The 23,603-nt window shown below is 38.8% G+C and overlaps 2 protein-coding genes across 9 annotated transcripts in view; both read right to left on the bottom strand.

The window, feature by feature from the left end:
• LOC127378057 (NACHT, LRR and PYD domains-containing protein 12-like) overlaps positions 1-442 on the bottom strand; it is a 45,790-nt gene extending 45,348 nt beyond the window's left edge. For 3 of the 7 annotated variants that reach the window (XM_051426573.1, XM_051426561.1, XM_051426568.1), the window contains exon 1: positions 349-440. The gene's annotated coding sequence lies outside the window, so the exon portion shown is untranslated. Of the gene's footprint in view, positions 1-348 lie in introns of all 7 variants that reach the window. The other 4 variants (XM_051426577.1, XM_051426579.1, XM_051426575.1 and 1 more) reach the window with 2 other exon arrangements.
• A 2,457-nt stretch (positions 443-2,899) lies between these two features.
• LOC127378062 (suppressor of tumorigenicity 14 protein) lies at positions 2,900-18,821 on the bottom strand. 2 transcript variants are annotated; one of them, XM_051426596.1, is made up of 20 exons: positions 18,388-18,821; positions 17,731-17,760; positions 16,087-16,249; positions 15,008-15,138; positions 14,761-14,831; positions 14,212-14,405; positions 13,519-13,554; positions 12,798-13,026; positions 12,526-12,662; positions 10,800-10,897; positions 9,598-9,698; positions 8,763-8,896; positions 8,530-8,634; positions 8,215-8,322; positions 7,881-7,997; positions 6,697-6,822; positions 6,377-6,560; positions 5,759-6,027; positions 5,447-5,583; positions 2,900-5,165 (listed from the first exon to the last, which is right to left on the bottom strand). In XM_051426596.1, the coding sequence occupies exons 1-20, from the start codon at positions 18,427-18,429 to the stop codon at positions 5,004-5,006; spliced, it is 2,574 nt and encodes an 857-aa protein (XP_051282556.1). In that variant the 5' UTR covers positions 18,430-18,821; the 3' UTR covers positions 2,900-5,003. The 2 variants fall into 2 exon arrangements, with proteins under 2 accessions (XP_051282556.1, XP_051282555.1); XM_051426595.1 differs by lacking the exons at positions 2,900-5,165; positions 5,447-5,583; positions 17,731-17,760 and having other exon boundaries at positions 5,734-6,027; positions 18,388-18,819.
• Positions 18,822-23,603: the final 4,782 nt, after the last annotated feature.

Genomic DNA, 23,603 nt, shown 5'->3' with positions numbered 1-23,603 from the left:
TTTGATTTCAGGCTCCGACAACAAAAAGTTAACATATGGTCCTCTTTCTCTTTTTATTACATATAAGCTTCCCCTGGCAAAGCTTTATTTCACTTTGTTTGTGTTTTATATGTTTGTATACTGTTACAGATATATATATATATATATATATATATATATATATATATATATATATATATCTGTAAGTCACATCTGAATTGTAATCCCCTTTTTGCAATAAAGATGACTTTGAAATGTAAACACACTCTGTCCTTTTCACTTTCTCTTGCTGCTGATGATCTTACTTTCTCTTTGTCTTTGGGTTACAGTAGTTCAGTGTGCATTATTCAGTAATGTATTAACACTCACCCTGCCACAGCCTTCAGTTTTCTTCCGTCTGCTCTGTCAGCTCAAAATGGACCCTGCGTTTCATCCGTAGTTCCACTTCCCCTCAGCCCTTGGTATGACGTAACAGCATACGTCGCACGGAGGCCACTTGGAGCGCGGAGGGAAAGTGGGCGGGGGAGGAGCGGGGAGGAGCGGGGGAGGAGCGGGGAGGAGCGGGGGAGGAGCGGGGAGGAGCGGGGGATTTAAATGAAACGCACTTGGCCTTGGAGTCTACTCATTGGCAGCCGTCGGCGTTGTAGCCATAGACACATATAGACATATAGACACATATACATATATACATATAGACATATACACATATACACATATACAAAACAAACACAAAAATAAACAAAAAAAAACATAAAAATAAAACATAACATATAACATAAAACATAAACACATAAATGTAGACATATAGACATATATACATATAGACACATATACATATAGACATATAGACACATATACATATAGACATATATACATATAGACACATATACATATAGACATATATACATATAGACATATATAGACATATAGACACATATACATATAGACACATATACATATATACATATAGACATATAAACATATAGACACATATACATATAGACATATAGACATATATACATATAGACATATAGACATATATACATATAACACATATACATATAGACATAAAACACATAACATATAGACATATAGACATATATACATAGACATACAGACATATATACATATAGACATATAGGCATATAGACATAAGTTATATACATATAGACATATATACATATAGACACATATACATATAGACATATAGACACATATACATATAGACATATAGACATATATACATAGACGCCGCATCGACTGTGGAGCAGTGTGCATATGTAACTTATACAGCAGTAATATGTAGAATTATAATTACACAAAATCTGTTTTAATAGTTAGAAGCTGACATGTCCTCCTGAGTCAATATGTGGAACGGCTGAGACTCAGTTTCTGTCCCCCGACCTTCACTTTCGTGGGTCCCCCCTATAATTAAATGTGTCTCACGCTGTTGCTGTTGTACTTGGGAGAGGTGAGAGACACTGTGTCACAGAAACTCTTTTAGCCTCTGTTAAACTCCATTTATAAGTTTAGCTGCTAGATTTAACCTATTGTGTAGCACGCTAACATATTTCTGTCGTTTCCTTTGTGTCGGAGCTCACGGTGACAACGACTGACCGGAGGATATTGTTGTTATTAAAATATTAAAATGAGCCAATACTGCTGGTAACCTAGCAACTGAGCGTGAGCGCGTGTTGTGGCGAATCATGGCTCATTTGAATATTTAAATGACTCATTTGCATATTTAAATGAGCCATGTGTTGATTCGTCACGACACGACAATGTAACCAATGAAATGATTTATTCTGACGCACTTTTTTAGCCAATAAGAATGAAACTAACGCGGTGACGTGTGAGAAGGCGGTGCAGCCGGACTGACAGACAGAGTAAAGATCAGTGGTTTCATATTAAAGCTCTGTTCTAACCAAAGCTGACATCACTGTGGTTAATACCACAAAAACAACAGTTTATATATATATATTTATACAGTTGAGGAGGATGGTCGCTAATGTAACTGCTAACTAAACCTAGTTATGATAATAAGTGTAGTTACTAATTATTATAGTTTTAGTAAACTGAGGTGGCTGATAGCTAACAAAGATAATGTTCAGCTTTTTATTCTGTAACTTTATCAAATCTGTCAAATCTGATTCTCCATGATTCCTCTGAGGTCTCATCACTCCCAACAATTCATATAGTCTCATTTTTATAAGAGAAGACAATTCATAATTCACAATAAGCACAATGAACTTTTGGCTCACAGTTTATAATAATTTTGGCTCACAGTTTATCTTTTATTGATATGATTTCAGATTCTGTTTATTCTTGTTGATTTGAACTCCAGTGTTTTGGGGTAAGAAATAAATCTTTGTTGTAGTTTGCTGGTGGAGCCACCAGGGGGAGACTGTGACTGTTTCAGAGCTTCACTGGTTTCCATCCTGAAGAGCTGAAAGAAGAAAGAAGAGGAGCAACCTGCAGCCAAACATGAGAAACAAACCAGAAGCAGATTTAACATGTGATCACGTCGAATCAGGAAACATTTCTTTTATTCAGAAACATTATATCAATACTTGTTCAAGTCAATTCAGTTTTATTTGTATCACTAAATCATAACAGAAAGAGTAAAGATCCACAGCAGCAACAACTATACTAAAAATGACTAATTATGAATAATAATAATAATAATAATAATAATAATAACAATAATAATAACAATAATAGCTTGCACTCAAATCCTTTCAAACTAATTATTTTAAAGTGCTCAATTTGTTTGAATTTAATCTTAAATAAAAGGTCTGTTAAGCGTCTTTCCTCCAGCATTTATTCATATTTTGCTGAATACAAACAGTTTTTCAGAGACTGTATCAGTTCCTTTTACAGTCACTCAGAGAAGCAAGAAAAGAGCCACACTATATTAATGTTTACTTGTTATGGATGTTTTTATTGCATGAGATTTGGCAGTTACCCCCCAAAAAGGCAAAACATTCAATTCCATCATAATAATAAAGAAAATGTATATTTGCATACTGTAATCAGCCTTCATGTAGGTATTTGCACTTAGACATTAACTAGTTTCAAATACAGTAAAAACTCACTTTATTACATTCATGATTATCTTAAAGTTATCCTACTGAACTAAATTCATCAGGCCAACAGGCCTCAACTCAGGCAAAAGGTTTCCTCTATATTCCTTCCACCTTCCAATGAGCATGCAGCAAAGAAATATACACCACTAGCAACCAAACTAAAAGTATAACTCCTATAAAACCAAGAACAGAAGTGGACTTGAAACTCCAAAAAACCCAACTGCTGCACAAATGAGGAAACATTGTTCAAATAAATACATTCAGCAGAAAATATGCCACCGCAGAGTGCAAAACATGAATACAAAAACAAGTAATGTAACAAAGACAGCTGATTTAAGGTAGTGCTGCTCAAACTTGAACAAAGAGACAGATTGAAATTCAGTGGGAAAACAAAAAAAAATTAAGTAAAAGTATGAATAAAGCAAGATCTTTTGCAACTTTTTGTTGTTTGCTTTTAAATATCAGATCCTGGTTTGTGCCATAACACACTTATTGGAGAACACCCTGTTGTACAAGAGCTCTCAGGAACCTTTAAGGTTCTTTTAAATTTGATGTTAGTGGTCTTATATTCTACATTGATGACATGGTAAAATAAATAAATCAATTGGAAAAACGCTAGTATTTAACTTGTGTTAACTAGTTTTGTGTAAATCCCTAGAGGACCAAGAACGATTCCCTGAGGAGCTCCATAATGAATGTTGAAACCAGACAGTTTTTCTGGATACTTTGAATTATTTAGAGTGTTTTCAAGGTACTTTGCTGGCGTGGAACCTATTTGGATCACATAGGAACTGTTTATCACACATGGATAAGACTGGATTTTTCAGTTTCTCTGCAACTGATTTCACAGCAACAAGGACTCGACCTTCAAACCTGCTGCTTGTCAACAGGATTATGACCGACATGTTTTGCAGTGTTATGAGAGCGAAATGAACATTTTAAAAACATCTAAAACTATTTGTCTTTATCACAATTTTAGCTTGGATATGATGAGCAAAAGGCTGAACTCTGGAATGTGTCATATAATTTGATGACTGTTGTTTTCTTTGCAGTGTTTTATGTGATGGTCGGAATATGTTTACAGTGGTTTCTTAACTCAAATTCATAGTTATTCAAGACAAATAAATTAAACCTGTAAATGTGTTTAAAGAGGCACATTAGAATTAACTGGGTAATTTCAGCTGGCTAACATGTTAGCCTGGAGTTAAACCATGTTTGAAGAACCTTGAGGTGAACATTTTGTTCTGACAGTGTGTGACAGAGTTCAGTGTTTTATCCTGTTGATCCTGTTTTACGCGTTCATACCAGCTCTGCCACAGAGGGTGGGACTACTCCAGAAGTGACTACAGTTACTAAACTATATCAACTAAAACCAAAAACACACACTGACCCTGTTTAACCATTAGCTGGACTGAAGACTGCAAAAGTATGTTGTTATTTATAGCTGGAACATAAACGCAGATGATATTTAAGTATTTTCCTTTTAGCCCTGAGTACATTTTATCATTATTATTTACAAGATAGTTAACCTTCAAGAGGAAACACATCAAGTGTTTCAAACATTTACTTGTACAAAGTAATCTTTAGTAGAAAATGAACATGTGAATAACCCAACAACAAAATCTCACTTATAAACACTGGATTCTTTTGTTTGTATTTACAGCACTGGATGTTACAGTTATGATCTTCATTACTGTATAAAAAGACAAATCGAGTTGTGATCTGTTTCAATAATCTAAAAATAAAAAATAAAACACACAGAAAGCTGCTCTCAGTTTCTGCTTTGCTGCAACTTAAAAAACTTGAAGATTTAAGAATAATTCACAGATTCTGCTGTGAATAATAATAATAATTATATTTGTTCACCAATCACAACCCACATTCACCTCCAGTCTTAATATCCATGAGAAACACGTATAATCCAGAGTGTCTCTGCTGCTACACTCCGCTGTTCTCCTTTATCCAGCTGCGGTATTTAGTGACTCGGGTGTAGACGCCGGGTTTGTTTCTGCGAGCACAGCCGTCGCCCCAGCTCACCACGCCAGCCAGGAAGGCCCGCCCACTGAGGCCGGTGACAGACAGCGGCCCGCCGGAGTCGCCCTGAGAGAGTCAGAGAGGAGAGAGACAGCAGATTTCTCAACATTCAAATAAATATCTCATATTTGAGGCAGAATGGGAAGAACAAGAAAACCTCCGTTTGTCAGAAATTCCTAAAATCTCCATCTTGGGCTTAAACCCACGATATTGTGGATTTAATACTGGTTATTAATGTACTGTGGTATATTGAAATCATATCATGAACGTGTACATGGAGCTCTGAATTTTGCCCTCTCATGCCTGTTATGGATCAATAACTTGACAATAACAATGATCTGCGTTACCTGACAGGCGTCCACGCCTCCTCTCAGGACTCCAGCACACAGCATCCTGTCGGTGACTTCGTCCATCAGAGTCTTACACACCGTGCTGTTGATGATCCGAACCTCCGCCTTCTGCAGGATGGTTGCCGCAAAGCCTGAAGGATGAGACGATCAGATCTTATAGATCCCCTCCAGACATGTATTAAGACAAACAGTATATATATACAAACAGTCTGAATGGGTGTCTGGTGTGTTTTTCTACACACAAAATGTATAATTTATTTAATTTAAGTTGTTGATTATAACACTGTTGTTCTGTGTTAACTTACCTCCCTCTCTGTGTTGCCCCCCAGCCCGTGATCCACGCCACTTGGCCTGCTGGGAAGTCGTAGGTGGGTGAGGGCAGACAGATGGGCCAGATGTTCTGGTTGAGGGTTACGTTGGTGTCCAGCTCCATCAGAGCGATGTCGTTGTCGTAGGTCAAGCTGTTGTAGTTTTGATGAGCGATGATACGCCTCACGTTCCTCCTCACTGTCCACTCATTGGTCTGACTCTGCACATGCAGGCCCAGCAAGGCCTCCCATTGGTCCGCCTGGGAGTACCTACATAGACACACACTCCAGAGGTCAGAGGTCGCATCTGCTGGGGGAAGCAGTGGAATCAAACTCTGCAAGACATCTAGAGTGAGATTAATCTGAAAGGTTATATATATACATATAGATATAATGGAGATATAATAGAGTAATGGATGATGATGATACACAAGGTAAAATTAGCGTTTTAGTTTATTTCAAGAAAATTAATCATTAGACATTTCTGTTTTGACTATTTTGTCATAACAGCGAAGCCGCGTTTGGATTGAACTTTAAATAACATTTGCTGTAACATATATAATATAGGAAAGACATGAATTGTATCCATAATGAAAGAGCTTGTATTTGGAGCTCCTACTTGTTTGGTCCGTTGTCCTGTACACAGTGAGCGGCGGTCAGCAGCCAGCGGTTGCTCAACACCGACGCTCCACACACGTGACCTACACCCCTGATGTGGAGGCTGACCTGCCAGGGCCACTCCCCCTCCCGGGACGCCTGACCGCCCACGATACGAGAGCTCCGGTACGGCCGCAGCCCGCACTCTGAAGACACAGAAACAAATACAAATGTGCAAAAATAACGTACAGCTGATGGTAAAAACAACTGTGTGTGTGTGTGTGTGTGTGTGTGTGTGTGTGTGTGTGTGTGTGTGTGTGTGTGTGTGTGTGGTAGACGTACGGCAGCTGTTCTCGTCAGAGCCGTCCTCACAGTCCTGCTCTCCGTCACACTCTGGGTTCAGTTTGCTGATGCAGCGTCCGGTCCTGCAGCGGAAGGTGAACTCTGAACACTGCTGCAACACCAGAGCTGACCAACAGGAGACACACAGATATTAATACTGACACTGACACAGTACTGTTGATTATAACAGTTTTACCGGCACAGAACTGGTGTCTCATTTATAAAAGTCTATTCAAATGAAATGGTCACTCCATCAATCCTGCACATCCTGTTTATTTTCTTTATTCTGGTTAGTCGTCGTCATAACACACGGTTGTATGATGTCGTCTATGGCCTGATGATGTCAGAGTGATGTCCTCAGGATTAGAGACTACAAATGTCTGCAGCAATAGGGTTTATCCATTAGCACTTTAAACCTGAGATGTTCCAAGCAGGCTGCAGCCAACGTGTGACGTGACGTTATTATGCCAAATATTTGCAATGCTTTTATTATTTATAAAGCTTTTGTTTATGAAGCTTTAAATGACCTTGCACCTCCATACAAGAGACTCTTTCACTTTATGTCCTCCACTGCTTTTCTTTTAAAATGTTCCTTATGTGTGTTTATAGCTGTGGAACTCACTGCTCTCTCAGTATTATTAAAAGGAAATTAAAGACCTATTGTTTTAATTTGGCTTTTGATTTAATCTAAAAGCCAAATTAGATAATAATTTAATCTCATAGCCTTTGTTTTTAGGTTTTATATTATGTGTCTCCCTGGTGTTTATTTTTATATCGACTTTTATTCTTTTGATGTTTTTATTATTTATTTTATTTTATTGTTTCCATTGTATTTATTTTTAGCCGTATTTATTGTTGGTAATTTTTTTGTTTGTTATGCAAAGCACTTTGGGCTGCACGCCTGTATGAAAGATGCTGTACGTGTATAGTTGAGTTATTCAATAAATCATCAAAGCAGAAGAAAGTGTGAGATACATTATTCAGGACTGTATAATATTCCTTTAATATTTCTGTAGTGTCTTTTCCTGACCAGTTTAGTAACTTAACAGTAATCAAGTGTGTAATACAGTATCAATGTAATGTCAAATATTTCTTAAGTTATTTAAGACATCTCTGTCCATCAGCAGTTTTGTGTGAGATAAAGTTTTTTTTTTACTGAACTTTAAATAAGAGTTGTTGCTTACATTTTTCACATTTAGACTCATCTGATCCATCTGAGCAGTCATCGACTCCGTTACACTTCAACTTCTGTGAGATACAGCGTTTGTTCCTGCAGGCAAACTCTTCTGGTTTACACTTTACTGCAAAAGAAACAAAAGAACCGCTAGTGAGTTTTTGTCCCTATGGAAGTTTCAAACATTCAGATCTTTTCATAACATGAACTACAGTATGAAAAGACAATTTTCAGAATTTAGTCTGTGGATATGCACGTGAATGTCGCTGGATGCATCTGGAGGATCAACAGTTTTTACTTTATTTATGAACACCTTCATCCATCTGTAATTCAGTTTAACCCACCACAGTTTTCCTCGTCTGTGTTGTCTCCGCAGTCGTCATTGCCGTCGCATTTCCAGAACTTTGGTTTACAGCGGCCATTTTTACACTTCATCTGAGATGCCTCGCATGCTAGAGCAAAGACACAAAGAAAAACATGTTAGTCCATCTTTTAATACTCTCTGAGAGCCCACTGGTTGCTGAACCTGGAGTTAAGAGTATTTTTCAGGCTGAATCAGGATTTTTATATACACACACACACACACACACAATTTAAATAATTCCTAACTTAAATTTTTCTGTGACGATAAAAACAATTTGTTTGTGGTTTGGACTCACTGCAGCCGTCCTCGTCGCTGCTGTCGCCACAGTCGTTCCAGCCGTCACACTGCAGAGTGCTGTTGATGCACAGGTTGTTGGTGCACTGGAACCTTCCAGGACAAGCTGATCAAAAACATCAAACAGTCAGACACTGAAGAAGGGAATCAGTCTAGAAACTGAAGTATGGTTGGGAAAGTGAACAGAAATTGCAGTTATTGGGGGAAAAACCCCCACTACTAAATCAGTCTTACGATTATCAGGGACAAAGGCTTCGTACTCGGCAGTGAAACCCTGGTCAACGATAGACGAGTCGGAGTTAAATTTAATGGTCATCACGTTGCTTCGGCTGGTGACCACGGTGCTTTCTGGCTTACTGCCACACAGTCTACAACAAAGAGACACAAAGAAGAATCAGCAGGACAGTTTCTGACTGTCAGAAAATCTGGATGGACATAATTAAACACTCAGGTCCTGCTGTTGTCCAGAGTGATTCTTATTCCTCAAGTCTAAAGTCCTCAACGTTTGAACCTAAAATCACAGACCTGCTTACTTAAGTTCTAAACAATGACATGGACCCACAAAACACATTACATTTGGGTTACATTACACTTGGACTCAAAACTCTTTGGTCTTGATTTGAGACTTGACCTGGGACTTTTTGGTCTAGTTTGTGTTGGGACGTGACTTGGACCTTACTGATCTGGACTTGAAGTTGTTGACAAGTAGCTTTACTTAGAACTTGTTGGTGTTGACTTGGGACTAGGCTTTGGATTTATTGGTCTACCAAACGGGAATTAACATGGGACTTTAAACGTAGTACAAGTAAAAGTTTGATGACATCATGTCCCTGTCGTTTCAGTGATATCTGGAGTCGTGTCTGGTCATGTCTAAGTCTTTGCACACTTACCATGCTGATAATGATCATGTTAGAGTCAAATGTCCTACAAGTCACCCCTGTCTTGCCAAAGCCATGACTTGTTTAAGTCACAAGTTTCAAGCCCTCAGAATCCATCTCTTTGAAATTGACTATTGGTGACTATATTAGTAAGGAGAAAGAAAGGTGGGAACAAACCACTGATGGCTGACCTTTGACCATTGACGTCAACATAATCATTGGAACACTGGCTGCTGTACTTTCCCAAGAGGAACTTTTTGAAGTGAACCTTCAGAAACTTTTTCACAGGGGCCTGAAAAATAAAGATAATGGAGACAAGACAATCAAACAGGACTACAAAATCCCAAATTAGGTCAAAATAATTACATGTTCTACATATGAACTGCATGTATTTAAGAATAATCATCTGTATGTAATTCTACACAATGACTACACCAAGTGACATGTTAATTTGTCATGGTCATGATTTTATATAATAATAATAATAATAATAATAATAATAATACATTTTATTTAAAGACGCCTCTCTGGGCAATCAAGGACACCGTACAACACATAAGAATAAAAACAGTAGTTTTAGTTTAGCATGATAGCATACTGACTTTAGTCTTTAGCTCAAAGTGCTGCTGTGTCTCAGTGGACTCTTAAAGCAGCTGTAGTTGATATTTTGGCCACTTGGAGGCAACAAAATACTCTGTAGACACAACACTGATATACACCAATTAGCTATAACATTATGACCACCTGGACCCCCTAACTGGTCCCAGACCAACAGAATGCTCTGCACTGTGTGTTCTGACCCCTTTCTATCAGAACCAGCATTAACTGTTTCAGCAGTTTGAGCTACAGTAGCTCGTCTGTTGGATCGGACCACACGGGCCAGCCTTCACTCCCCATGTGCATCAATGAGCCTCGGCCCCCCATTACCCTGTCTCCAGTTTTTCTCCTTCCTTGGACCACTTTTGATAGGTACTGACCTCTACAGACCGGGAACACCCCACAAGAGCAGGTTTGGAGATGTTCTTCATACAACACAATGTGGCCCTTGTCAAAGTGGCTCAGATCCTCATGCTGCCCATTTTTCCTGCTTCTAACAACAAATGTTGTCCAATTTCCTTTTTCTTTTAACTCTGTTATTGGCCTCATCCAATGGTCTCTTTAGCTATTAAATGTTCCACTTTCTTCATCAGCTAGCCTCTAACTGTCTGTCTGCTGTTTGCTGTGTTGTAGTGGCTTTATCAGAGCTTGTTGGGTTTATAAGTATGAGCGACACTTTTACACATAGAAATAAACAAAATATTGATTAGATATAACAGTGTGAGATATTATTTGCCACTGCTGAAGAACCATAAGGCCTTGTTGTTCTCATTAGAACAATAAAATGTGGACTTACCTCGATTTTCCAGACACATGTAGTCCGTGGAGGATAGTTGGATGGGAAGAAAGGTGAGGAGAAGGAGCCTTTGTCTCCAGTCAGTGTACCTCCACACTCTGAACAAGGAGACAGTTCACACTGATGTGTTAGAGCTTAACATAATCAACTAATCAAAACTAACAGTAGAGAGGTCAGAGGTTACACTGATAACATCCTACAATGACCATGAGGAAAAAAGGTTACTAAGTGTAATGGTGCGTTCTATTTGTCCACCCGACTCGATCTGCGAGTCGGTTTCCTGAGTTACGAACCGGAAGTTGCAAATAGAACGCCCCCCGGGGTCGTATATACGACTCGTCAAGTCGTCTGAACTCAGAGGACCCCGAGTTCAGTTACCAAGATGGCTACTCAGAGCGTCACACGTAGTAAACATTGTGGTTTTCTACTATTTTAAGCACTTTTGTCTTTGTTGTAACAAATGAAGAAGTCGTACACACAGCACTGTATACTGTTACCTAAAGGCATGTCGCTAGTCTTATTATGTGTTAAATACGCCTCATTAGTTAGTCAAGTTGTAGCTTGTGCAGCTGAAATTGGCGAGAGACGCTCCATGTTGCTATGACAACAGTGCCGAGTCTTCAGCAGAAAGCAGAGCAGTAGCCTAAAGTTAACGTTAATCAGAACGGAATATTCAGATATCAAACTGTAAAATATGATTGTGTAATATGTAATGAACGTGTGAAATCTGCGGTGGGTGCACTGTAAACCAGATAATCACTATACTATAGCGACTTTCCTGGAGGTGTCCATCTTTTCTCCGACTCGTCTTGTTGTGTGCCAAAGAGAACGCAAAAACCCACAGTTACTTTCCAACACGGATGTGACCTCACTCTCGAGCTGCAAGTCCCGATTACGAGACAAAATGAACGCCCCATAAGTACTGTGACACTACTTATGCAGTTTATACAGCAATATTCAGAATCCTAACATCTTAACCCCTTTAAAAAAAAAACACTTTAATTTTTTGTTTCCAATAATAAAAAAAACAAATGTGCAGTCTAATATGGTGATTCAATAAAAACTGACATTTGGCTGGAAAATTAAACAAAACTGAACTGAAACTGAACCTTAAAATAATTTTATTTTAACTTTTATTTTCATTGATTAAAATGTCTTAAAACCCAAAGTAACATCTTCAAATGTCTTGTTTTGTCCAACTAACAGTCCAGACAGTGATATTACGGCTGTTTGTGGTTAAACTAAAGCTCCATCTCTGTAGGGATCCTTTCCATAATGCTGTCAGACACTGACAATAACAACCTGAGTCTGTCAGTGGCAGAAACAACTACTGTTAGTGGAACAAACAACCACTACTGTTAGTGGACGACACTGTGACGGGGGCGCATTTGTCCCAAGGGATTACGTTGCGGTCACTGCAGCCTGTTTCAAGTATATTTGGGTTTATTTGGACCAAGCCAGAGTTGGTGATTGTTGGAAACACTGGCACTTGCAACACAATGGTTTAAGCTTTAAATAGAAGAAAGTGGAGTCGACCCCATTGGCTGAAAGTTTTTTTTGTTTGAGTAAAAGTTTTTGGAGCAAATGTCAGAATCTTGAAACAGGTCTAGGATTATATTCGAAAGATCACCACTCCAGAATCATGGCAATAAAATAAGAAAAAGAAAATTCAGAAAAGTGTCATTCAACCCAAGAAATCTGATTATTGTTGTGTTTGCTGCCATACTTTGTTCAATCAGAGGGATCTGGGAGTAGTTGGCTCTGAAGCCGGGGAAGTTCTTTTCCTCGCTGGTGACCAGAGTCAGCAACATGACATTCCCAGAAGACAGGTAGGACAGGGAATTATGAGGGTATCCACACTGTCTGAAGAGGGAGCACAGAAACATGGAGCTGTTAGTGCTGAAACTTTAATTTTCCCTCTCATCTAACTCAGATCTGATCTTCTAAAGAGTCCTTTTGAAACTTTGAACTTTAATAAAGTACTAGTTTGCGTCTCACTCTGTCAGGACTCGGGGCTCTATCGTAGCCAGGGAGTCGTAGATTTTGATGAAGTCTTGTTGGCAGTCGTCCTCCAGGATCAGAGTGTGGAAGTCCAGTCGGACTCGGTGCCCGGGGTCGGCCCTAAGCCTCCACTTAAGGTAGACGTTTGGTGGGTACGAAGTGTCTGGAAACCCCGGAGACTGGACGATTCCCGCTTCTTTGACGTGGATGTTGAATGACTTTTTCACTGAATATATAACAAAGAAAACATTATTTTTTCTGACTGCCCCTAAAATACCAATGCAATGGGATCTTATAACATACATTTACATGACGTAAAGTTTTTGAGTCTTGTCAGATGTGGAACAACATACAAAAGAAACAATGAGTTTCCAATTGACTTATTTAGGGTTTTTTCTAATCACCCTTGTTGGCTTGAACCCCGGAATAACAGCTATATTTTTACATTCAAAAAAATTTTAATTTTCATTTTTCAAAAATTCATTTTTGTGATGTCACCTTTAAGTCAAAATAACTTCATTACAATTCAATAAGGAATAAGGAGCATTTGAAACGACATCCACTTGTATTTAATTGACTGCTTGTTTCAGTATCAAGCTTGAAGTGCCGGAGATCAGAACGGTGCCTCTGTCCTTGTTTAGAATATCTTTACATTGAACGAACTTGATATAAACATTAAAACACATAACTTCTATTAATAGGAATGAATAGTTCTCACCAAATAAAGTGGTCCTCGTCATGCGTGGGTCTATAGCTGTGAACAAAAAGAAAAACTGAATCTTTATTTAAATAAAAAATATGTTGTTTCCAAAAAATGTTATATTCCTTTCAAAGTTTATTTAGTCGTGTTTTCTCTGTTCTTATTTATAGTTGCCCGTTTAAATCTAATATAAGATATAATAATTATTGCTTTTGAAACAAATTGAACATTTTAAATACAGACTTATATTTATAACGTCTCTGTTCTTTGTTGGACAGTGTGTGTCCTCTGTGCTGCAATGCTGTCACCTGCTGGTCACTGAGTTATAAACCTCTGCAGCTCCATCAAATTACCTTTTAACATTCCTGCAGGGCATTCATTAGTTAGGTTCATCAGTATAAAATCAATGTCCTACAATTCTGACACATTCGAGCTCAGTATTTGTGGTTTTATACAATCCAATTAACTTATTAACCTTTTATTGACCCTTGACCCCTGACCTACAGCTTGACATGACCTGAATTTTGAAGAATCTGCAAGGTCGTGATATACACCGAGATGTCAGCAGGAGGTTTGCATTGGTTTAGCTGTTTGGTAGGCGAGGCTGCTGGACTTGCAAGATCAGCTTTTGGGGTTGGTTTGTTAAACAAGCATTGCAGCTGCTGAAGAGGTTAATGATAGGTTATCATTGAAATGTCTGAGCGGTCAGACCTCGTGAGATGACGCTGTTGACGCTGAGCGGGTCGGTGGGTTTCAGCAGCACTCGTCCTTGTCGACTCTGCTGACTTCCTGCAGGCGGCTCCAGGGACTCGACGGCTACGTCCAGTGAGGCCTCCTGGTTGATGTGGACGTCAAACTCTGACTGGTAATACGCCACGACGCCATCACCTCCGCCATCTCCCTCGCTACAGGAACAGATGAGCGTCAGATCTCATATTCATATAATATCCTACAACAGTTAGATAACAGTATAGATAATTTGGGAAAATGCTGTTATTCTGAGATGTTCAGATGGACATCAGTCTCATGTGTTCACTACAGAGCTAGAGTAGGATGTTAGCCTAGCTTAGCATAAAGACTGGAAGCAGGGTGAAACAGCTAGCCTGGCTCTGTTCAAAGGTTAAAAATAGCAACAGCTAATTTGAGAGAATTATTCATTTAAGCAATTTTCAGGTAAACTGAACATTCCTTATACAGACATTTCACTTCACATCACAGAGAAAACATGCAACTATAAAGTGTTTCTGATGGAACGTGTACCTGAAGGCCTGGACTGTGGAGCCTTTGAAGTATTTGGCCAGAACTGAATTTTTGGAGTAAATCAGTTTGAGCTAAAAGATAAAAAGGTCACACAGACGTTAATAAAATATTATTATAATCTGTTCAACAAACACAGAAATACAGAACAGGAAGCCGTGAAGCAGAAGTGGTCGGAAATGTCACAGCTCAGACTGACAGGCAGTCACAGGCACGGAGAACTCCCATGATGCTTTGTGTGAAGTCTAACCTGCTTGTTGACCAGAGCGGCCAGGCTTTTAAAATCACGACTGCTGGGATCTTCATACGATGGCATGAAACGCTGGTTATTGATCCCCATGGAGCCGATATAAACCTTCTTGACTCTGACGTCACTGCGTACTGAAGACAGGAGGGAGGAGCTATTAGTCAGTAGAAGTTCATTCATCAATGTGAATATAAATAACACACTTGGGGGATGACTGAACTTCATGTTTTTCAAGCATCAGAACCCCAAAATGACTCGTTTCAATATCAGAATTTGATCCATTCAGTCAGATAACATTTTTTAAAAAGTCTAAAAGATTTGCAATTACACATTCTTTATCATGCTTCAGGTGCCATTGAGCAGCTTTCATAGGAATGAACAGAGCACCGCCTCCAACGCTGTATCCAGTTCTCTTCTATCCATCCATCCGAGATAAGACATTACTTCCTGTTTTGTAACTTACAGGAAGTTTTTCTTTTTTATCTTGTACATTTTCTTTATTATCAGTTCATCAGGAGGGTGTGTAGATTCTACGTGCACAGTTTTGTGTAGATTGAGATTTTCAAGACTTTCAGCCTTGGAGGAGTTTGAAAAAGTGGGTTTTGCATATTTCATTTTTTGCAACAAATGCGCCACCTAGTGGCCGGGTGGGCACCACAGTTTACGCAGCGCCTTAGTGAGGCATGGGGGGCTCCTGGTTTTTTGTTAATCGGGCAACCCAATGTAGAGATCTGACATCACTTCCTAAATAAATCTGTGATCGAGATCAAGGAGAAATTTAACTTCCCTCCCTTCATGAAAAATAAAAAATACATACCCTTCACTTTATCTGACGCCCATATCTCACTAACACTTTGAATTTTAAAGCCTAAGGTTCTCAAACTGATTATCTTGCAGCTGAACGATGACACACTAATAAGCTTGCCTTTCACTGAGAGTTTCTATTTGAATAATCATCCCATTAAAGCCTTCCTATCAGTCTGATGTTTGCTTTCATTCAGAAGCAGCTGATAACAGAATCAGCTCCCGTCTGAATGTGTTGCCTCCTGGTGTTTAAATAAAGGTTGTTAAACTGAGCTCACAGTGGAAGTGCCAGACCAGCAGCCCAGTGAGCAGCGCCAGAGCGGCAGCCAAAACCAGCAGGCCGAGCCCGATCCAGAGCTTCTTCCTGCGGCCAGGTTTCTTCTCCAGCCGCTTGGAGTCTGTGGCCGGCAGGAACTGCAGGTTGGTGTCCCAGTCCGGCTCCTGCAGACAGAGAGACACAGGAGGGAGGATGGGAGAGGAGGACAGAGATTTTTGTTCAGATGTTCTACCTGGCTCGCTGTTGATATTGTGAATCTCAGCCGGCTGTTGGTCGCTACAAGAAAACGCTGACAGAACGCAATGTCAGCAGTTTTGTTGGGACTATTTTTTTGGTTCAAAGAGACATAAATCTCTTCTGGATAAATAAAATCAAGACTATCTGCATGTGTAGACACCAGGAATTATGTATTTTGTAATTTGGGTGAACCTTTAAGATTGTTGCACTGTTGAGTGGACAAAACAAGACACCTGAAGACAGTGTAGTAGTACTCCACATGTCCAGAAGCATAGTTACTAATTTCTCACAGTGTTGTATGTTGCAGCAATAGATGCATCACTGAGGTCACAAAGCAGACAATCAACTTCCATGTACATTGGTGTCGGTCCAAATGTGCAAATTATAGCATGACATGATCAATATATTCTGTATGCGTTCTTACATGACACACTGACTGCTCTCACTGAAGCATTCACTGCTACAATTAGAATCTAAAAAGTCAAAATTATGAGATTTAGTTCAAGGCCGTCATATGTCCACAGTCTGACTGTCAATACAGGATCAATATCATCCATAAAGATACAGTGTATACTGATCAATCTCACCCATAAAGATACAGTGTATACTGATCAATATCATCCATAAAGATACAGTGTATACTGATCAATATCACCCATAAAGATACAGTGTATACTGATCAATATCATCCATACAGATACAGTGTATACCGATCAATTTCATCTATTTATCTCATAAATACTGAATATTGGGCCCAGCGCTATCCGTCCCTGCGGGTTGAGTAATAAAGTGCAGTGAGGTTATTATTCAGGCTGCTCTCTGTGTGAACCTGTTCAGCTGTGACGAGGTGAAGCAGGGTGTTGCTGGATAGGAATGTCTATACTAATACTTATGTATCGCTTGTCAGCATGTTGTGTCCTGCACCCTCCAACAGTGCTTTAAACGTACACACCCTGTTCCACCGCGTGACTTAAAGCTGCACCTGCAAACAGCCAGAAAAGGTTAAAGCAGCTCCGACACGAACATTTCTATTTGTACAGCTGCTCAAAGACGTGTTTTATACTAGATATACCTGTGAGACACCCCCTAGTGGCAGGAATTATACACTGTACATTGTAATTATTTTCACCATCACTTCTGTTTGATTTATCCATCGGGTATTTGCTCTCTAATATTTAAATGTGTTGTTTTGTGCTAAATTCTCCTCATTGCTTAAAACGCCCTCAACAACCTCAATGACCTCCAGCACCGACCCTGGGGAGGACAGGGCCATCGCTGTCCCCTCCCTCTGGAACTCCTCAGACTCTCTCCCTCACTGCCATTCTTCAAAACTGCACTCACGACTCATCTATTTACTTTGTCTGTGTTTTATTGTTCCTCTGGTTTTATTTTTGCTGTGTTTTCTTACTGAGGCTGCTTTTACTGTTTCTGCTATGGTCTGTTAGCATGTAGTCCCGAGAGAGAGAGAGAGAGAGAGAGAGAGAACAAAAAACCCTTAGTATATCTTTAGTTTCCTGTTAAGACAGTTATAATACAGGCTTTTATTTTGAAACCATCCTCAGTTTCCAGTTAAAATTGTTTTACTGTATAGGGCTTTTATTATTGTAGGAGGAAGAGACGCACTGTTCATTTTTATATGTTCATAGTTTATATTTATGTGTTTGTGTGTAACAGATATTATCGATTCATCTGCAGATTATTTCTTTATACCACCCCAGTTTGATTTTATAGAAATCTCCACATTTGAGAGGCTGAAAACAGAAACTTCCGTCCATTTCACATGAAAACGTTACAGCTTGAACCAAAACCATCGATCAATCGATCAATCGATCAATCGATCCATTATTACATTTACATTTATTTAAAGAAGTCAAACTCAGTAAATGTGTCCTGTAAATGGTTACAGAACAGAACCCAGAGGCATTAAACCCAGCCCACTCTGACCTGTACACTGTGGTTATTGATACTTTGATTTCTCTTTAATAGTTTCGGTTTTTAATCTCTGGTGAAACCTGTACGGGCTGTGACGTCAGCGCCGGGTCACTGTTCCAGGTAGAGGACTCACCTGTCTGGGACTGAACTTCTGTCCTGAGTCCAGTAAATCCATGTCGCTCCAGGTCCCCCTTTTTGTCTTTTATTCCGTCCTCGGTTCGTCTCGCGCTGTCTCCCGGTGAGTCTCGCGCTCTGCTGCCATTACCGCCCCGCTGACATGATGGCGGCGACAGGTGAGCGGCGACAGGTAGCGACAAAGAGCGAGATTAAAGTCGTCCTTTTTTTAAACTCCCGGGGGTATGATACCGGTACTGTTTCCGGGTCGCGGTGAGATCCGGGTCGGACGGGTTCCGACCGCAGGAGTTCGGTTCTGGAGGACGGAGGAGGATCTGGCGACAACAAGAAGAACAAGGAAACTGGCGACAGCAGAGATCAAAGAGACCACAGAGAATGGTCACACCTGATCTCCCATGATTCACTGCGCGACTGAAACCCTCCGCAGCTGGAATAACAACAGAGTATAAATAGATAAAGTTTATACTGAAGTACAGTGCTGGAGCAAATGTATGGAGTCTGTAGAGTGCCCACAGAATAATTAACTCTGTTCATTATTAAATAGGCCAATCTTAGAAATGAATTAACAAAAAATTTATTGAAATTCTGCATCATAAAAATACCACTGAATTATTATATATATATATAAATTAATAGGTTATAGCCTATGTATACATTAAGTTGATTGACGTATTCTGTGTTTTAATTCATAGTTTAAATTTAAAATTGAATAGCAAAATGAATTTGAACATTGTTTCAATCAAATAAATATTTGGCTCCGGTATTATTTTTGATTTCTCTCTAAAAAAGTTTTATTATATTTATTATTTAATATACTGTTTTTTGGTAACTTTTTGTTTCTTTTTACTTATTTGTTTGTTTTTTGTAGTGTATCATGCATGTCTGCGTACATCAATAAAGGTGTTTTGTTTTGTTTTTTTCGTAATTTTCTTTTTTATTGTTTTTTAAAAGGAAAACTACTTATTTATGTCGTTTATAAAATAATACATCAGATTATACATCATTAGGAATATCATATTATATTGCTGTTGGAAAGGGTACAGCTCTTTAGTACATATTTCCATATAGATATTCTGGCTATGAATCAGCTTGTAAGACTGGTTCCCAACCACTAGAGGGAGTCAAAGCATCACTGAATTTGTCAAAAAATAAGCCTATTGAGTATTTATGATTTAAAAAAATCAAAATACAGACAGAATTGTATAAAAAGTTCCAAAAAATATCCAGAAAACTCATCTCTGATCAATATTCACAGGAAATAATTTGTTCAAAATGCCTCCAAATCACTGGTTTTACACAAACATTAAATATAATAAGAAATATCCATAAAATATAGTGAGTTTACTCAACAATAGAAAAGAAAGGAAGGAAAACATGACGTTCTGTATTATCATCAAAGGTACAATGATTATAAAACTTTCTTCTATCAAAATAAAGCATGTTTGTGCTTATGAAGATACACGCTAGAGATGAAAACATTTCCCAAAGTCATTTGGATACGCTGCTGAAACATTCAAGTCAAAGTCACAACAGAAACTACACACACTATAATTCATCAGCAATCATCAATACATGCAAAAACATATAAAAACTTAACATAATCATAATTACATCCAACACAAACTAAGCAAACGTCAGATATAATGGATACAATTCAGAGCACCGTAACCCAAAACACAACCACAATGAAAACAAATAAAGGCAATAAAAGCCCACAGTCTCACATCTGTACCAAAGTTTATCCATTCAATAGTTGTTGAGATATTTCAGCTAAAAAAGTTAGCAATACATTGTGATTTTACTCTGTCACAGTGTTGGTTCAGACAACCTGTTACAATACAGCATTAGTTTATGTTTAATCTCCATAAATCTAAATATAATGTTAAAGCAGTTAAAAACACTTTGTATGAAAGACACTGGACCTCACTCACAGTTGAGTTGATTGTCCAAGAGATGAAGAATCACTTGGTTGTCTGGAAAAAGAGGGCTCGGCTGGTGGCCTGGAAGAAGAGGGGTCGGCTGCTGTTTGGGAAAAAAGGGCGCTGTTTGGGGAAAAAGGGGCGGCTGCTGTTTGGGAAAGTGCGGCGCTGTTTGAAAAGGGGTCGGCTCTCTTCGGAAGAGGGGTCGGCGCTGTTTGGAGAGGTCGGCTCTCTTCGAAGAAGGGGGTCGGCTGGTCTTTCGGAAAAGCTCTTTGGAAGAAGAGTTAAGAGTCTTCAGCTGTTTCGGAAGAAGGGGGCTTTTGGAAGAAGAGGGGTTGGCTGGTTTTGGCTCTTTAATTAGATCTTCAGCTACTTCAAAACAGTTTCCCCATTCTTCGTTTTCCACATAGGTGTTGAGTTTTTTTGTCAGCTTCTCTTTTGCAGCTTCTTTCAGTCTGTTCTTCACCATATCTGCCTCTTCTTCCAAAATAATCGTGTTAAAAAGAACACTTTTCTTGCAACAAAATGATTTTTCTGAACTGTCAGCATTGCAGCATTTCTTCCACGGTATCGAAGACATAAGGGCAGCCACAGTTGTGACACAGACGAGAAGAGGCAAGCCAACAACCTGAAAAACAGCATCAAATAACTGGTTGTATTATCACAGGATCTTTTTTGTTCTTGTAGCAACTTTGTAAAGGTGAATAAAATGTTCATGAAAAGGTGTGCCCAAGGTTAAATACCAGGGTCATTAGTCTTTTTTATTTCAAAAAATTATCTTGTATCAATAGGACGGGATCTCAAAGATCCAGCCAGCGATGACATAATTTTATTCATATCGATCTAAAACCTTTATTGCCCTGTTAGATCTCATAACCAAAATTGCCCATCCAGGGTAAAAAATAAGTAAGAGTGAGGTGACCTGTTCAAGACCTGTGAGGCAAACTTGCAGTAGCGATTGATTCAGTCAGCCCATATAGCTGACTGAATCAATCGCGAACAGGGGTCAGCTGTCAAACCCACGTCAATTTTGTTTCTTTCTCTTGGCCATGAAACACCTGATATCCACAACATTTTTACATGATGGGAATCCATTTTCTACCATATTTCTGCGCCATAATTAGAGCATGTAAGTGTAATAAAAGTGAATCATATATTTGACACTATAGTTTAAAGATATTTCCTAATGGTCGGAGCACCACAATGACAGTCTCTGTAAAGAGAGCACAGTTTTCCTAGTATGTGTCTAAATGTTTTTTTCATACTAAAGAGGCTATCTGTTACAGGTTGCTCAAGTGCCTTTAATAGTGACAAGCATGATGTCATCAATAAAGAAGGATAAAAAACTCACCCTAGAATTGTTTTTCAGCTCAGCAATGATTACTCGTTCCTCTGCTGTGATGTTAGTCTTGTCTTTGCAGGCTAACTGTGCCTGTAGTTCAGTCTGGTCATTCCAACAGCAAACATACCAGTCTCCATCCATTAACACAGATGAAACCCACAGGGATCCAATGAAAGCTGCTTTGATAATATGATACCATATAACACAACAAAAGGTACTTTTACAATACCCCCATGTGTATTTCAAGGCTCTCTGAAAGGTCTTGTCCATCCAGAGTATTAAGACAATTATTAAAAATGCTGGCAGAGTCATGTATAACCAGCAGTCTCTGAGCGGTTTTTTGCAGGTGCAAGTCAAGTCCTTTTCAAAAATGACATGGTAAGCAAAAATCATGATGACTGTAGCGTAGATGCTGGCTGTTTTAGAGACGTGTTTAGCAAACTGGTGCAGTGCTGTTTGTAAACTCTCCATGTCTGGTGGAAGGTTTGATTCTGCTCAGACCTGCAGCCTGTGCCACCTGAACATATACTGTACCAACAGGAAACCAAGCTTTTCCTGTTGTTGCAAAAAAGCTGCTTGCATACTTTTGACCAACGCAGTAGGTACCCTATATGAGCTGTCTGAGAGTCACACCAGCACCTTTCTTTCATTTGTTATACTTTACATTATTGAGGGTTAATCATCGTCAATCTTCTTATGATAAGTTCTCATCAAGCTAATTCACGGATTGCATTGATTAATTGATTTCTACTAAGTAGCAACGATATGATATACTTTTATACTTAATGTATACATATATTTATACTGTATCTTCTTGTGACTGTAAGATGTTCCTTCCTTTTTGCCACATAACCTATTAGACAACAGGCTTGTTTTTAATGAATATATATGCAAACAATAACGTATTTAATTTGTTTTACCACAATATCCACTTGTAGCAACAGAGGCATGATTTCAGTTTTTTGTGGGTATGTTTAGGCACTCAAAGCACTTGGTTAAGGGTCAAGAAAGATGCTGATGTTAAAAAAGTCAACAGTGACTTATAGCACGAGACATGTAAATAAAACCACAACCTTTCACTGACCTTAACAAAAGCGCTTTTGTTGTCTAACACTAAACCACAGATGTGAAACTCAGGATGTGAACATCGCTCTCAAGAACCACCAGTGCTGTGTCATTTGTGAACAAGTTGCAGACTCCTGTATGTAAACGATGGGAACCAACTAGCATCTGAGAGCCTATTTTGTTTTTTGTTTTTTTGTTTAAGACAGAATAATAAGATGATCCTATAATGAATTTGTTAAATACAATCCAGAAATATTTCACTTTGGTGAGAAGCAAGGTGAGACTTTTGTATGTTGCCCTAGTCCCACACCCAGTGCTGTAGTACCAGACTCCAGATGTTTTACTCTATTGTCCCGGACTTGTCTTGTATTTGCACTTGGACTTGGCCTTTGGTATTGTCTTAATTTGTCTCTCTTATTTGGATTCAGTTTTGACTTGGACTGAATCTTTTTGGAGTTGGACTTAACTAGGACTCAAACCTCTTTTTGGACATTCATTTAAAAAAGTTGAACAGACAGTTTCCCTGGAAGTGTACTACATCATGAATTAATGGACACCCACCAGCCAATCAGAATTGACTCTACACCCATGGTATAAAGAATCATATAACATTCCAAACCAAATTTAGCAAAAATAAGATATAATGCATGCAATTCAAAGTACCATCACCCAAAAAGCATCAGCATCAAAGGACAGGTTGTATTATCACAGCATCTTTGTGTCCTTGTAGCAACTTCCTAAAGGTCAATAAAAGGTTAATGAAAGGGTGTGCCCCATTGTTCTATACCAGGGCCATTAGTCTTTTTTATTTATAAAAACAATCTTTGTGATTCATTGACTTATTACAAATGCAAAGAGTACATTTATCTAATTAATAGTATCAATTGG

Source organism: Dicentrarchus labrax, unplaced genomic scaffold (genome assembly GCF_905237075.1).
Source record: "Dicentrarchus labrax unplaced genomic scaffold, dlabrax2021, whole genome shotgun sequence".
NCBI lineage: Eukaryota > Metazoa > Chordata > Actinopteri > Moronidae > Dicentrarchus > Dicentrarchus labrax.
The sequence above is the reverse complement of the archived record's forward strand: the minus strand, read 5'-3'. Positions and strand labels throughout refer to the sequence as shown.